Source organism: Gopherus flavomarginatus, chromosome 2 (assembly GCF_025201925.1).
Source record: "Gopherus flavomarginatus isolate rGopFla2 chromosome 2, rGopFla2.mat.asm, whole genome shotgun sequence".
Taxonomy (NCBI): Eukaryota; Metazoa; Chordata; order Testudines; family Testudinidae; genus Gopherus; species Gopherus flavomarginatus.
Genome location: NC_066618.1, coordinates 76,434,882 through 76,448,570, shown reverse-complemented (window position 1 = coordinate 76,448,570; position 13,689 = coordinate 76,434,882). Strand labels below are relative to the sequence as shown.

The window sequence follows — 13,689 nt, the reverse complement described above, 5'->3', positions numbered from 1 at the left end:
TGATGCACATACATGTTGAGGGTGGATAAAGATAGACAGAGGATCTGATTTTCAGAGCTACTGAATACCAAAATCAAGGAGAGCTGAGCACGCTAAGATCCTTTGAAAAAGCAGACCAACAGTTTATTTATCTTGACACCACTTTGGTTCAAGGACAACAGTAATTAATAAAATATTGCCTTCAAGTTTGCATACTCTTCGACTTCAAATAATATAGCTGGATGCCAGGAACTGTTTTTATTCAAGGAAAATAATTACCACTATTTCCTTTAGAGCAAACTAGTACTGTTTTCAGAGTTGCCAATTCTTGTGATTCAATTTCAAGTATTTGGTGTGTTTCTTGGAGACTAGGCACCCAGATTCGTGTGATTACATGAGAATCTTTGATTTCATTTTAAAACAAAGTTTCTAGCCCCCATGGTTGGGAAGAAAAACTTGAGAAGAGGCTTAGAAACCAGAAGGCCAATAAAAACCCCAAATCTATTATTTAACAAGCAAAAAAAACTTCCTCATTTTTAAGCCAATCTGCATTTTGGGGGTTGACAGAATTGGGTTTTATAAAAAATAGTGCGCACAATATAAAATTTGTCATAAGATACCAGGAAAGCTATCAGCAATATGGTTGAACTTGGGACTATGTGACACAATGGGTTAAGGCAGTGCTCTTCCAACTCTGAGACTTCTATCCTTGCTTGCCTAAAAAGCTTGGCATATCTCAGCATAATTTGCAGTTTCTGTGCAAGAGGCCCAAGACTGAGTAAGCAAGGGCTGCCACACGTCAGAACTGAGATGGAATAGCAGAGCTGTGCAGAGAAACTTGCAGCGTGCCTGCCAACGCTCATCCTCTAGCCAGCCCTGTCAGATCCCTCACTTCCATGAAAACCCCAACATTAAAATGCTACATAGCCCTACATTTTAACAACATCTAGATTCTTATCTCACTGATGGTATGGAACATTATTTTAAAAAGAACTAGGACTGTAAAATCACCACATTCATTATGTATCCAGCTTTCTAATTTTTTCATATAAGCGTATGGTTTCAAAATTAAATAAATGTGTCTTACAAATTATTTCCTGTCCATGAGAGCCATTCTCCCCCATGCATGCTGAGCATGCCCTCCCGGTGTGTGGAGTTTACAGTCAGTGAATAGGCACAGAACCACTTTGCTGAACTCTCTCTCTCTCTCAGAACGGAAGTTCTGAGAATCATAACTAATAGAGCACACTTATTTCAGTTTGTGCTATTCCCAATAAATAAAATTTATTATCTAAAGAGCTGTCCACAGAGCTTAGCCGCTTTCTTCACTAGAATATGATTTCACGTGGGCCTGCTCCATGTTGCTGCTATTCTGAACCAAACTCCTTCACTTTAAATATGATAACACAATAATAATTAATAAATACAAAGCATGGATACAGCAATACATATTTTCAAAGTGATGTAAGAGCATTAATCTTCAGAGTCCAGCTGTAAAATAGGTTACTGTCTCTGTTTACAGATATATACAATATATTACATACATACCTATCCAGATGCTTCTAAGAATCTGGTTACCAGAGCATCCGAGCACCTCATATACATTAGGTTTCGGTTCATGAGGGTACTTAAGCACATGAATAGTCTCTCGTACTTAAATTTAAGACAACACATACCAATATAGGTGCAGAGGTAGTTGGCATCACCATATCACTTCCTGCTCATTGCCTCTCTACTCTGGTAGCAGCCCTGTGGCTAGGGCAACATGGTCACCCTTTTCTATACACGAAGAAAGATAAATTTATATATGAAAAGACTCAGTGGGCTTTGAATGTTGGGCTCAATACAGAGGTAACTGGCTGTAGCTGAATGACCTGTGATATACAGGAGGGCAGACAAAATGTTCCTTTCTGACCTTAAACTTTAAGAAACCTCTATGAAGGCATGTTTGTTAACCCAAACTTTTGCCTTTTAAATATGAATGAGTAGTATCTAGCAATAGGTTTCTGGAAAAGAAAGAGGTTTCAGTGAAGGGGGGAGGGATAGCTCAGTGGTTTGAGCATTGGGCTGCTAAACCCAGGATTGAGTTCAATACTTGAGAGGGCCATTTAGGGATTTGGGGCAAAAATCTGTCTGGGGATTGGTCCTGCTTTGAGCAGGGGGTTGGACTAGATGACCTCCTGAGGTCCCTTCCAACCCTGATAGTCTATGAAGTATGACAATTACATATGAAGTCTCTGTGGTTTCCCTCCAAAGACAAAACACTGCCACTCATTAAATCAAGGCAGGCACTCTGTCTATTCTGTAAAATGAAGTCTAAGGTGGAAGTGTCTGTCTTCTAGAAGCTACTGCATTTCATGGTTTTTATTTCATAAAACAGAATGGTAGGAATTAAGACTTCTGGTCATTCTCCCAAGGTTCATCTTTTAAGGTGCTGAGGAAATGCCCAAGACAATGTGAGCTCCTGCTTAAACTAGGAAGTAAATCTGTATGCACACCATTAAAGAGTCTGCAAGGGCAGATGCAGATGACAGTAATTCATACATTAAGGAATGGGCTTGTATATTTGGCAGCTTAACTGTTCTGTATTCCATTGCTATGAGGTATGGAAACTGTACTGTGAAACATCCATTACTCATCTCCTCTGCTCTAAACACATAAGCCTATCAAAGGCAAGCCAGTTGGAGGAAAAAACCCTGCAAAGGGAGAGTCTATGCATTTAAGATTAATGCTTCTCTTACATAATTTTCCCTGACTTCTAAAATCAGCAAATACACTAGACCCAGAAGGCAAATGCATGGAAAGAAAAGCAAAAACAGCAAAAATTCTCCAACTTGTACATTAGGTGTCATCAGACTTTTGTGTTTGAACATCTGAATGAATCATATGTCCATTTTTCATTACGCTCCATATGTGATTGTTCCCTGTTTTGTTCAGTGATTTTTGGCCACTCTGTCATGGCTGTGCTTGGGGTTTTTGTTTTTTGTTTTTTTTTTTAATATACTGTTCTATTACAGAATGATTGTTGCTGCTGCTAGGCCTCAGTGTGAATGATACCCAAGAAGAACAATCTTGAAATGAAAGATTATGTCAAAAGGTTTCCCTAGTGAACTATCTTGGAATATATGTTTCCTTGGATCTGACTGTTTAACCCTCACCAGAAAAAAAAATGTTTTGATAACACTAGTCCTTAATATGGTGCAAGTGAATTTTTACAGACTGAGGAATGTTTGTAGAATAAATCAAACCAAATTTCAATCTGTTTTCCTCATTGTTGGAAAAGGATACACCTAACACTTCCAGTTAGATAGAGCATTCTGTCTCAATAGATATGTGAGGAATCTCATTGTTACCTATGCCATTTCTTAAAATTATCTTCTTTTTGCTGTTATGTGAACTCTTTATTTGGATGTTTTAGTTTTCAAAACCACTGCTGTAATTTGGCCAAATTTGAAATGGCATTGAAATATGTTTCTGAGTCTTAAAATCGCAAGATGACTTCCACCACTCTCAAATTTGACTATAATCACTCCCTTTATATTTGATGGTACACCACCCACATTACAGACAGGTGTGCCTACTTGACTGGCCGTCTCATTTTTTTTGCACCTTTAGGAAGTTTGTTTTGCCAGAGAGGAATGAACTGTATTTAAAAAAGCAAAATGATCATCCTTACCACATTTGCCATTTCCATGCCATCTATTGTAAATAAGTCCATGTTTATGATCATTCATTTGTACTACTCATGCCACAAAGATCTTTCCTCTAAAATATGAACAAATATGTTTCACTTTTTCCTTGCTGTAAACTATAGTGAAAACAAACCTTAAATTCTCATAGCACCTATTGTTGTGATATAGCAGAATACAAAATGAAACAGCCCCTAACCTGAGAAATAGAAGGTGAAATCCCTCCATTCTCTTCTTTCTGTCTCTCAGCACCCTCTTCCCCCGCACATTTTTGCATGTATTTTTCAGCCACACCTTTCCTTGTAATATAGCCCCTCGTTATTTCCAAAAGGTTGATGGGAACGGTGGTGCAGTGCTGAACATAAGGCACCATGTTGTCAGATTGCTTGATGGGACAGACACTGCTGTTAATTTTAAAGCAGCAGCAAGCACCCCATCTTGCATACGCAGCCCAGCATAGCATGTGTACAATGAGTCCTAGAGCCTGACTACATGCACCTGGTGGCAAACCATGCCTTTTTGGGACTGCGATGTTTTGTCAGGGTAGAATTTCAGTCCCCCTTCCTAATATACCCTTGTGTGGCTCTCCAGTACCGCTGCTGCATGGGTTATAGGGAAGAACTCCATATGTTTCTCCTGCCAGTTACTAAGCATACTTCTGTAACACTGGCAGGATTTTGCCCCTTCTCACTTTTTCTCAATTTCCTTCCATATTTCACCTCTTCACATCTTATCTCATCACTAACCTTATATTTCACTTAGTTTGCTACCTTACTCTGATGAGGTTCAGCAAGGACAAATGCAGAGTCCTGCACTTAGGACGGAAGAATCTTATGCACCGCTACAGACTAGTGACCGAGTGCCTAGGCAGCAGTTCTGCAGAAAAGGACCTAGAGATTACAGTGGACGAGAAGCTGGATATGAGTCAACAGTGTGCCCTTGTTGCCTAGAAGGCTAACGGCATATTGGGCTGTATAAGTAGGGGCACTGCCAGCAGATTGAGGGACAGGATCATTTCCCTCTATTCAGCATTGGTGAGGCCTCATCTGGAGTACTGCGTCCAGTTTTGAGTCCCACACTACAAGAAGGATGTGGAAAAATTGGAAAGAGTCCAGCAGAGGGCAACAAAATTAGGGGGATGGAGCACATGATTTATGAGGAGAGGCTGAGGGAACTGGGATTGTTTAGTCTGCAGAAGAGAAGAATGAGGTGGGATTTGATAGCTGCTTTCAACTACCTGAAAGGGGGTTCAAAGAGGATGGATCTAGACTGTTCTCAGTGGTACCAGATGACATAACAAGGAGTAATGGTCTCAAGTTGCAGTGGGGGAGGTTTAGGTTGGATGTTAGGAAAAACTTTTTTACTAGGAGGGTGGTGAAGCACTGGAACGGGTTACCTAGGAAGGTGGTGAAATCTCTTTCCTTAGAAGTTTTTACGGTCAGGCTTGACAAAGCCCTGGCTGGAATGATTTAGTTGGGGATTGGTTCTGCTTTGAGCAGGGGGTTGGACTAGATGACCTCCTGAGGTCCCTTCCAACCCTGATATTCTAAGTTTCTATGATTCTATGATAAAGATGCCATAGTCCTTTTCTTACCAGGGCTACACAGAAAATGCTTGCTGTCCACAATCCACTCCATGTGAGACAAATCCAGTTAGAATCATCGAATCACAGACTTTAAGGTCAGAAGGGACCATTAGGATCATCTAGTCTGACCTCCTGCACAATGCAGGCCACAGAATCTCACCCACCCACTCCTGTATCAAACCTGTGTCTGAGCCACTGAAGTCCTCAAATCACGGTTTAAAGACTTCAAGGTGCAGAGAATCTTCCAGTAAATGACCTGTTCCCCATGCTGTGGAGGAAGGCAAAAAAAACCCAGGGCTTCTGCCAATCTGCCCTGAAGGAAAATTCCTTCCCGATCCCAAATATGGTGATCAGCTAAACCCTGAGCATGTGGGCAAGACTCACCAGCCAGATACCCAGGAAAGAATTCTCTGTAGTAATTCAGATCCCACCCCATCTAACATCCCATCACAAGCCATTGGGCATATTTACCGCAAGTAGTCAAAGACGAATTAATTGCCAAAATTACACTATCCCATTACACCATCCCCTCCATACACTTATCAAGCTTAGTCTTGAAGCCAGATACGTCTTTTGCTCCCACTACTCCCCTTGGAAGACTGTTCCAGAACTTCACTCCTCTGAGGGTTAGAAACCTTCATATAATTTCAAGTCTAAGCTTCCTGATAGCCAGTTTATATCCATTTGTTCTTGTGTCCACATTGGTATTGAGCTTAAATAATTCCTCTCCCTCCCTTATATTTATTCCTCTGATATATTTATAGAGAGCAATCATATCCCCCCTCAGCCTTCTTTTGGCTAGACTAAACAAGCCAAGCTCTTTGAGTCTCCTTTCTTGTGACAGGTTTTCCATTCCTCGGATCATCCTAGTAGCCCTTCTCTGTACCTGTTCCAGTTTGAATTCATCCTTCTCAAACATGGGAGACCAGAACTGCACACAGTATTCCAGATGAGATCTCATCAGTGCCTTGTATATCAGTATTAACACTTCCTTATCTCTACTGGAAATATTTCGCCTGATGCATCCCAAGACCGCATTAGCTTTTTTCACAGCCATATCACATTGGCGGCTCATAGTCATCCTGTGATCAACCAATACTCCAAGGTCCTTCTCCTCCTCTATTACTTCCAACTGATGACTCCCCAGCCTATAACAATAGTTCTTGTTATTAATCCCTAAATGCATGACCTTGCACTTGTCACTATTAAATTTCATCCTATTACTATTACTCCAGTTTACAAGGTCATCCAAATCTTCCTGTATGATATCCCGGTCCTTCTCTGTATTGGCAATACCTCCCAGCTTTGTGTCATCCGCAAACTTTATTAGCACATTCCCGCTTTTTGTGCCAAGGTCAGTAATAAAAAGATTAAATAAGATTGGTCTCAAAACTGATCCCTAAGGAACTCCACTAGTAACCTCCCTCCAGCCTGACAGTTCACCTTTCAGTACAACCCGTTGTAGTCTCCCCTTTAACCAGTTCCTTATCCATCTTTCAATTTTCATACTGATTCCCATCTTTTCCAATGTAGTTAATAATTCCCCATGTGAAACCGTATCAAATGCCTTACTGAAATCAAGGTAAATTAGATCCACTGCATTTCCTTTGTCTAAAAAAACCTGTTACCTTCTCAAAGAAGGAGATCAGGTTGGTTTGGCACAATCTACCTTTTGTAAAACCATGTTGAATTTTGTCCCAATTACCATTGACCTCAATGTCCTTGACTATTTTTTCCTTCAAATTTTTTTCCAAGACCTTGCATACTACAGATGTCAAACTGACAGGCCTGTAGTTGCCTGGATCACCTTTTTTCCCCTTTCTTAAAGATAGGAACTATATTAGCAATTCTCCAGTCATACAGTACGACCTCTGAGTTTACAGGTTCATTAAAAATTCTTGCTAATGGGCTTGTAATTTCATGTGCCTGTTCCTTAGACATTAGCGCACAAAGATTCTACAGTTCACTAGCTATGGAATTACAATTTTATCCTGCAGGGAAGTGGACTCCACTGTGAGAACTAACAGTCAAGTAAAGTGAGAGTCCCACCCATGGAAAAGATGGACCTTCAGACTGATTACAGATAATTCTAGTCTTCAGAAATCTCTGTATATATCTATCTAGACAAAGATATAGACACATGCAAACACCATATCTCCACAGTACACATTGTATTTCACTAAATAACAGAGACTATTTTGAAATATTACCAGAGAAATTAAAAATGCAAAACTGCAAGAGTAAGAGAAATCATTTTCATATCACTATGTCACAATTTTATGATCAATGTTGTGCCGCAGTGCATATTTTCTTCTTCCAATAATGTAGTCTGAGACATTCTAGAATAGGAAAATTAAGGCAGGTTTTGCTTGGGAAAGTTTTCCCAAGAGTTTCTCATTTTTATATAGGAAATCAATTTGCATCACTGATGATATCATTCAAATCAGACAACGCTATGTGGTTAGAAGGTAATTTACTTTTCTACCAAAGCAATTTGATACTTGTTCTGATTTGCGATTTTCATTTTGTTTGTTAATGAAAAAAATTAATGAGCAATGTTACTGGAAAATACAACTCAGAGCACTGGCATTATTAAATATGTTTGCAATATACTGTACATTGTGTTGATTGCACAGTTGGAGCCCAAACCTTGGCGGATGGAATACCAATCAATCAGCCAGACAACAAACTCACTGGGAGGACTCTTTGCACATACCTTTGCACTGATTTGTGTTTTTGTCAAGAATTGCCTTTGTGGATACAATTTTCCCATACCTACAGAGAAAGAAAAGAAAAAAAAGAAAAATGCATGTTATTATATTTTAACCCTGGATCCATGCAGGTTATTCCATGCAGTTTATTATATATATATATATACACACACACACACACACACGAGAGGGAGTGGGGGTTCCCCCATAGAAAAGGTACAGGATGGACAGCAAGCTTCCCTGCATTCCCCCTACATTGCAACGCAGATCTTAAGGGATGTTCATTTTCCATGCCCATTCAAACTCGGCAGTCTCAGTGTAGAGATCAAACAAAAATGCCAGTTACAGGAATGGCCAATAGGGTATCCAGATAAACAAAGATGTTTTTCTGGTGAAGGAAATTAACTTTATTTAAATGTATATTTGCATTTTAAGCCATCAAAGGAAGATTTGTTTTTTTTAATGGGAATGGAGCAGATGCTTTCCACCATTCACCAAATGCCCTATAAAGCTGGCTGACCAAAAAAAAACAAAACAAAACAAAAAAAAAAAAAAAGAGAGATCCAGAGGAAGAATTATTTTTTTAAAAGGTATCTTGTACATTTTAGATAGTCAAAGGTTGTTTTTTTAAATTGTTTTTGTATATTTAGGCTTTTCTAGCTGAATAGTGACGAGTGTTTGCATACATAGCACTACAACAAATAACACAGCTTAAGAGTACCTCCACAAGACTCAGACTCTTGAGAGGAAATTTTAATTTCACGGATCACTTATAACTTGTTGCATGTGACAGTTAGACCACAAAGTGAGTGCCTGTCTTTAACTCAAAGAGAAAAGGACTGAAAATGCACATTTGATAGTCAGTACTTTCAGTTCCAAATGAGGAATGTGATTGACTGGTCAGTTTGTAACTCTGGTGTTCTACTGTAGTGCCAAATTCTCTGCTGGTGTGATTTACAAGCATTTTATGGGTAAATTTACACCAGCAAAACATTTGGCCCATGAAGTGCATTTTCATTTATTTGATTTATAAACCAAATAAATGCAATATATACAAATAAACAAACAATGTCTATCTATTGTCTTAAGAGTCTTTGACAGATAATGAGAAAGAGACTCCAATTAAAATCAGCAGTTAACCCACAACAGCCTCAAATAAAACTCAACCCCCAATTAAGCTTTCTTAAAAAAAAAACAAAACACCTAACATTAGTCTTCATTAGGACTCTCTCGTAACAAAAAAAATTCAAAGGAATGGATATGCTGTTCCATCCAGGCCTGTGAGATTTAGAAGCCTGTGCATACAGTGGTTTACTTGTGAGTGCAAAAACCCAGAGCCTGAAATCTAAAGCAATTACTTAAATCTGCTTTACTCTTTTGAATTTCCTGCCAACAAAAAGAGACATTTGTGGTTCCATTACATTTACTATAGATTTTCCAAGGTTATTTGCTATACACTGCAACCCTGCAAATGCTTAGTCACACAAGTCATTTCACCTGTGGAAGTAGTCCTGTTCATCCCAGTGGAACTACTCAAGCAAATAAAGTTACTCATGTAGCTAAGTGTTGACAGAGTTGGACTCTACTGGAATGGTAAGAGGCACTAAACAATGCTCTCCACTATTTGAAAAGCCTTTCACATTAATGTATAGATATAAACTCTGAGTACTACCACAAGAAAGTAACTAGAATTAATTTGGACACAGTTTTCACAGTAATTGAAACATGAGCTCTAATGAGCAGGGCCGGCTCTAGCCATTTCGCCGCCCCAAGCACAGCGGCACGCCACGAGAAGCGCTCTGCCGCTTGCCAGTCCCGCGGCTCCGGTAGACCTCCCGCAGGCATGTCTGCGGATGCTTCACCGGAGCCGCGGGACCAGCGGATCCTCCGCAGGTATGCCTGCGGGAGGTCCACCGGAGAGGCCTGCCGCCCTCCCGGCAACCGGCAGAGCGCTCCCCGCAGCATGCCGCCCCAAGCACACACTTGCACGCTGGGGCCTGAAGCCAGCCCTGCTGATGAGTGGTGATCATTTGAGTTTTGCAAAGTAGAAAAGTGTTTAGTTTATTAAGAAAATGATGATAATTTTCTTCCATAGAAGGACTGTAATACCAGGCTCTGATTCCCCTTCAGATTTAGTTGGCTTTCCTGTCAGGATAAACTGTAATTTCGATTCTATTCCAGAGGTTCCAATAATGGATTCCACAATGGGAACTGACACATAAATATGATGTAAAAATACAATGTAACTCAAGAGATCGCCTCTTAATCAGTTGTTTTAAATGCTAACTACTAGTTATTAAAATCCAACAGCCCATATGTTTGCTTTGTACAATACAGTAACTCCTCGCTTAATGTTGTAACTATGTTCCTGAAAAATGCAACTTTAAGCGAAATTATGTTAAGCAAATCCCATTTCCCCATAAGAATTAATGTAAATAGAGGGGGTTAGGTTCCAGGGAAAAATTTTTCACCAGACAAAAAACTATATTTTATATATATACATATATATACACACAGAGAGTATAAGTTTAAAACAAACAATTTAATATTGTTCACAGCTATGATGATTGTGAAGCTTGGATGAGGTGGTGAAGTTAAAGGGTGGAAGAGGGTGGGATATTTCTAAATAATGAACTAGCAATCGGCTGAGCCCTCAAGGGTTAACACATTGTTAATGCAGCCTCACACTCTACAAGGCAGCACGAATGGAGGGAGAGAAGACAGCATGGCAGACACAGACACACACCCTGTGTGAGAGAGAGAGATGCGCATTGCCCCTTTAAGTACGCTGACACCACTCTAAGTACACTGCTTTTTTAAGTAGATCAGGAAGTTTAGACAACAGCTGTGGCCAGCAAGCTCCTTCTGTCCTGAGCCCTGTCGTGTCCCTACCCTGCTCTATATGGAGAAGGGGTAAGCAGGGTGCAGGAGCAGGGATGAGGGGGACATCCTGCCATTAGTCCCCCACCTTCCCCCCGCACAGCAAGCAGGAGGCTCCAGGGAGCAGCTCCAAGGCAGAGGGCAGGACCAGCCCATGGCAGTGGGTGGGGGGACAGCTGAACTGCCTTGATAGCCTGCTGGGAGGCTGCAGCACAGGGAACTTAGGGAAGTGGGGAGTTGATAGGGGGACTGCCGATCCACCCTGGTTCCAAGCCCCCACCAGCTAGCTGCAAGGGGCTGCTCTTCCTGCAAGCAGTGGACAAAGCAGGCGGCTGCCAAACAATGTCATAAAGGAGCATTGCACAACTTTAAACAAGCATGTTCTCTAACTGATCAGCAACGTAACAACAAAACAACATTAACTGGGATGACTTTAAGTGGAGAGTTACTGTATCAGTATGTTTAAAATATAAAGATACTAGACATAGGTTTGTGTGTGTCATGAGAACACATTAGCACTATTTAGTTTCCTGCTGCATTATAGTGCCTGTTTTTGAAACCATCCTTCCACAGGGCCTGTATTCAAGTGCTTCATCAAAGAACTATTATGGGAAGCACCATAGTTCAAAACCCACTATCATCTACACTTTGGATTTCTGTACATCTCTTTAAGTTGATCCTTGCTGCATCACTATACCTGAATGGGAGTACTTGAGAGGCTGTGAGTGGGTCATTTGAAAGGGTTTCAATTTTGCAGGGTTCAACAGACCCATTTTGCATTTTCCATGAAATTTTTCACAAAAGTTTTTATTGTCAACTTTAAAAATTTTCAAAATGTTTTAATTTATCAGTTTCCACAACATTTCAGTGATAATTTTGATAGACATTCGGATAAGAAATGATGCAAAAAATTTGAAGAAAACAAAGATTTAGAGGGTTTTTTAAACAAACAAACCCTGTAAAAGGTCTGCTTTTCAACAATGTCTTTTCCTTTGGAAAAAAAATGTCTACCAGCTCTAGTACTTCTTAGTTTTAGGTGCAACTACTCAAAACTTCACACTAAATGTTCTGGGAGTCAATGGAACCAAAAACTCAAGCAAAACTGATCCAAAACCTCATATTTCTCAAGGTCTCGGGTGAAAACCTAAATGAAAATCAGAGCTTCGTTGCACTAGTCACTTCTATCTTACACATAGCAAAAGACTGTTTCAATAACCATGCAATATCACTCAGTTTTGCATGGTTTTACCATAGTCATCAGCCCAGGTCCTCAAACCTAAATTTAAAGTTTAACTTCTGCTTTGGGTTTTACCACAAAAGTTTTACACAGCTCTAGCTCTAATGTTTCCCTTTCATTTCTTTTGCCTTCCTGAAACAGATCAGCTTCTGCATGTCAACCAAACCCAAGGAAATCGCCAGTAGTGTACGATATTGGTAACAATTTAAAATAAAATAAACTTTTCTTCAGTCCTGTGTATATTCCTAGCTTCAGTTACTGAAGGTGGTTTCAGGTTATGAATCTGGCTTTAAGGTTTACCTAGGGCCTCATCCTGCAGTCCTCAAATATCCAGAAGTCCCAAGACTTAATTGAGAATTCTGGGTGGATAAGAAAAGCAGAATAGACAGAGTTTATGATGTTGTTTAGCTGGTATCTCAGTAACAGTATGATATTATTTAACAACCGATCACACTTTTATTTAAAGGTTCCGGGTGGTAGATCAGCATTTATGCAGCAAATACCAGCAGAAAGTTAGCTGGAATGTTAATCAGCTGCTATCCGGTGTTAAAGTTATAATGGAGCACTTAGAGAACACTTCAGTTGTAGCTGATGTGAATACACAAAGTGTAAGATTCTTTTCCATTGTCTACACCAGCGATCCTCAAACTTTTGAGGGTCGTCCTCTCTACCCCCAAAGCCAGATTCCTCCAGATTTATTAATTTAAATATAAACAACTTACATGGGTTTGTTTTATGACAATAGTGTGATGGGAAAGTCACACAGCTTTCTGAAAAAATTCTCCACAGATGCCTTATAGAATTTGGTAAGAATGGTTATTTATCTTACTGTACAGCCGCCATTCATGGAGATGTGTCGTCCATACAGATTCTATTCGTGGTGTACACTTGCTCAATGAATGTGATAGCAATCTTGCACACATGGGGCACATTCACACTGAGTGGAATCTATGTGGACTACCACTTGAAAAATTTCTCTTTCACATGATCATTTCTGTGTATTCCACCTACTGCTCAACTGCATTTTTAATCCTGTACTTTTTCAAATGAAAGATACTTACCGTACTGCTTCAGCCATTTAAAAATTGATTTGTTTTTCCTTAAAAATCAAAGAGCCCCATATCTTTTGAAGAAAAGCTCTGCAACCACAAAAACTTCTTTTTATTTGCCTGTGATTACAGTAGCAGAACTTACACCACTTTTACTTTCATAAATCTGTGCATGTGTTTGGGGAAGAGGAGGTCAGGGAATCAGGCTGTTGGGTTCATAAGATTGTATTTCTGCCCAATATGGTAAATGTTTAACCCAGAGTATAACCCACACATATCATTAAGTGTTATTGCCTCTACCACTTGCTTTATTCTGACTGTCAAATTCAGAATGGATAATCTCTTTACTGGATATAGTATAAACAACATAGCAACTGAGAATGACATTATGGCCAAAATTTTCAAAAATGGCTGTTCAGCTTTGGTCCATCTTTAAGCACCTGAATAATTGGCCTGATTTTCAAAAGGCGCTGAGCATCCACCAGTGCAGAATTAAGGCAATGGCAGATGGCACAGCACTTTTGAAAATCAGGCCACTTATTTAGGTGCCTAAATATGG

General features: G+C 39.8%; 1 protein-coding gene across 8 annotated transcripts in view; it reads right to left on the bottom strand.

Annotated features, from left to right (window-relative positions):
* RBMS3 (RNA binding motif single stranded interacting protein 3) overlaps positions 1-13,689 on the bottom strand; it is a 977,979-nt gene that overhangs the window by 425,467 nt on the left and 538,823 nt on the right. For all 8 annotated transcript variants that reach the window (XM_050938458.1, XM_050938456.1, XM_050938457.1 and 5 more), the window contains one exon: positions 7,970-8,028. In XM_050938458.1, coding sequence (XP_050794415.1) covers positions 7,970-8,028 — 59 coding nt within the window. The remainder of the gene's footprint in view (positions 1-7,969; positions 8,029-13,689) is intronic.